General features: G+C 54.9%; 1 protein-coding gene across 3 annotated transcripts in view; it reads right to left on the bottom strand.

The window, feature by feature from the left end:
- The window catches only part of arhgef4 (Rho guanine nucleotide exchange factor (GEF) 4), a 104,284-nt gene that overhangs the window by 45,708 nt on the left and 56,076 nt on the right, over window positions 1-2,500 (bottom strand). The window contains exons 1-2 of one of the 3 annotated variants that reach the window (XM_048267237.1): window positions 1,713-1,900; window positions 1,536-1,610 (exon numbers count right to left, since the gene is read on the bottom strand). The exons of 1 other annotated variant lie outside the window; for it this stretch is intronic. In XM_048267237.1, the coding sequence (XP_048123194.1) occupies window positions 1,536-1,610; window positions 1,713-1,863 (226 nt within the window). In that variant the 5' untranslated portion in view covers window positions 1,864-1,900. Of the gene's footprint in view, window positions 1-1,535; window positions 1,671-1,712; window positions 1,901-2,500 lie in introns of those variants that run through there. One more of the 3 variants, XM_048267236.1, reaches the window with a different exon arrangement.

The following is a 2,500-nucleotide window of genomic DNA, read 5'->3' as shown; positions in this document are numbered from 1 at the left end:
GTTAGCACAGTAATCCCTGAGCAGCAGCCGCCGTCCAACCCCCGTCACCATGACAGCCATGCTAACGAGAGAGAGGGAGGGAGAGAGAGAGAGAGGAGAGAGAGGGGTAGATAGAGAGAGAAAGCTAGTGCTGAATACAGTGGCACGTTGCCCTGTCCTCAGAGAGAGGTGTGTGATTATGGCCGCCTCTCCTGGGCACAATGCCGCGTCCCCTGACGGGCACAGCCGCGCGGCTAACGCTTCATCCCTTCCGCAGGCTTACGGGCTCCTTTTAGGTCCTGTCTCAACCTGATTCTGCCTGCCTGGCTGTCTACTCTGTTTTCCATCCTCTCTCTCTTTTTCTCTCTCTTTCTCTGTCTATATCTGTCTCTTTTTTCTCTGTCTGTCTGTCTCTGCCTTTCGCTTCACTGAACTCTTGAGCCTTCGTGGACCCAAGCAAATGATGCCAAAAAAAGAAAAGCTAACAGGTACTGCAGGCTGAAAAAACAACACTACAAACACACACACACACACACACACACACACACACACACACACACACGTCTCAGATATTCATGCATTTATGAACAAAAGTAATATCAGAGTAGTAATAATAATATAAGACTGAGGGGAAATTGCAAATCCACAAAGTGCCACTACTGCCTGGTGTGTGTCCAATAAAATCTCATTTCAGTTGCAGACCTCTTTGCCAGTTTATTGCCATTGGAGAACTGCACAGCATGCAGACATGCAGACACACACACACACACCATACACACACACACACACACACACACACACACACACACATACACCATACACACACACACACACACAAACAAACACACACACACACACACACAAACACACACACACACACACACACACACACACACACACACACACACACACACACACACACACACACACACACACACACACACACACACACACACACAGTAAGGTGTTTTACATGCTGCACTCACACACACCACACAGGTCAAACACACACACACACACAGATTCACACACTAAAGTGTTTACATGCTGCTTCTACACGCCAAACAACATTCATCTATTCATCTCCTCTCTCCAACATAAACACACACGTCACTCCCATCCTCCCTCTCTCTCTCTCCCTCTCTCTCCCTCTCTCTCTCTCCCTCTCTCTCTCTCTCTCTCTCTCTCTCTCTCTCTCTCTCTCTCACACCATGTCTTTCATTCTAACCTTGTGCAAGCCTGAAGTGCAGCCACACTCCATGGATGTGGAGCCTCAGGCGACTCTCAGTATTTTGTACACACTACCCAAATAAAGCGCGCAGCACTCAAACATGTTGACATGTAACCATAGCAAATGAGCAAATACAAGTCATCCGAGCGGAGTGTCATTCATCACCGCTGACACCTGATGAGACATTTCCACCCAAAACATCACCCCCGCCCCTCTTTTCTGCACCTCTCTTTCCATCCCTCCATCCCTCCCTCCATCCCTCCCTCCATCCCTCTCTCCTCTCCTCCCCTCCCCAGCGGTGCCTCTCTGCACAAGGGCGCCTTACCGGTGGTGGAGTGCAGGCTCTCCAGGCTCCAGTAGCGGGACAGGACCCCGCGCAGGGTCCCCCCGATGCTGCCGCCTCCGCTGCTGCCGCAGACGCCACCGACGCCACCGACGCCACTGCCGCAGCCACTTCCACCTCCGCTTCCAACGCTACCGTCACCACCTCCACCTCCACCACCTCCTCCACCACCTCCGCCACAGGGCAGCCCCATTCCCAGGCTGCTGGTGTCCGAGTCGGAGCCGGGGGAGAGGCCAGAGCTGCCGCTGCTGCTGCCGCAGCTGCCCCCGGGCAGGGGCACGGACCCCTCGGAGCCCTGCTGGGTCCTCATGGGGCCCCCGGGAGAGCTGCTGTCACCGGGCGCTGGCTGCTGCCTCACCTTCTGACAGCGTGAGGGAGCCCGGCGCAGTGGAGGAGCTGTCGCTAACGCTAAAGCTGCTGCCACTCACTCACTGGCTGGCTCCTACTGCTGCTGCGGCTGATTCTACTCCTGGTGCTTAGAGAGAGTCCCCGGAGGGAGAGTGTGTACGTGTGTGTGTGTGTGTGTGTGTGTGTGTGAGTGAGTGAGAGCGAGAGCGAGTGTATGTGCGCGCTACCCTATACCTGGCACAGCTGTGCTGCTCTCGGTCGCTAAGCCTCACTGAGTGCTTAGCCTCTCCTGCTCTTGCCGGGTGCACCGCCTTCTCTCTCTCTCTCTCTCTCTCTCTCGTTGCCTTGCTCACTCCCCCTCCTCTTTCTCTCACACACTCACTCAGCCATGCTCTCTCTCCCTCCCTCCATCGCCTGCTCGCTCTACCACTAACACACACACACACACACACACGCGCAGGCACACAAACACATACACACACACGAGCAGGCACACACACACACACACACACACACACACACACACACACACACACACGCGCAGGCACACACACACAAGCCCATAGACTGACATCAGTGGGGCTCCGTTAGGGGGGATC

This window comes from Alosa alosa, chromosome 16 (assembly GCF_017589495.1).
Source record: "Alosa alosa isolate M-15738 ecotype Scorff River chromosome 16, AALO_Geno_1.1, whole genome shotgun sequence".
Taxonomy (NCBI): Eukaryota; Metazoa; Chordata; class Actinopteri; order Clupeiformes; family Clupeidae; genus Alosa; species Alosa alosa.
This window is presented reverse-complemented; position numbering and strand designations above follow the sequence as displayed.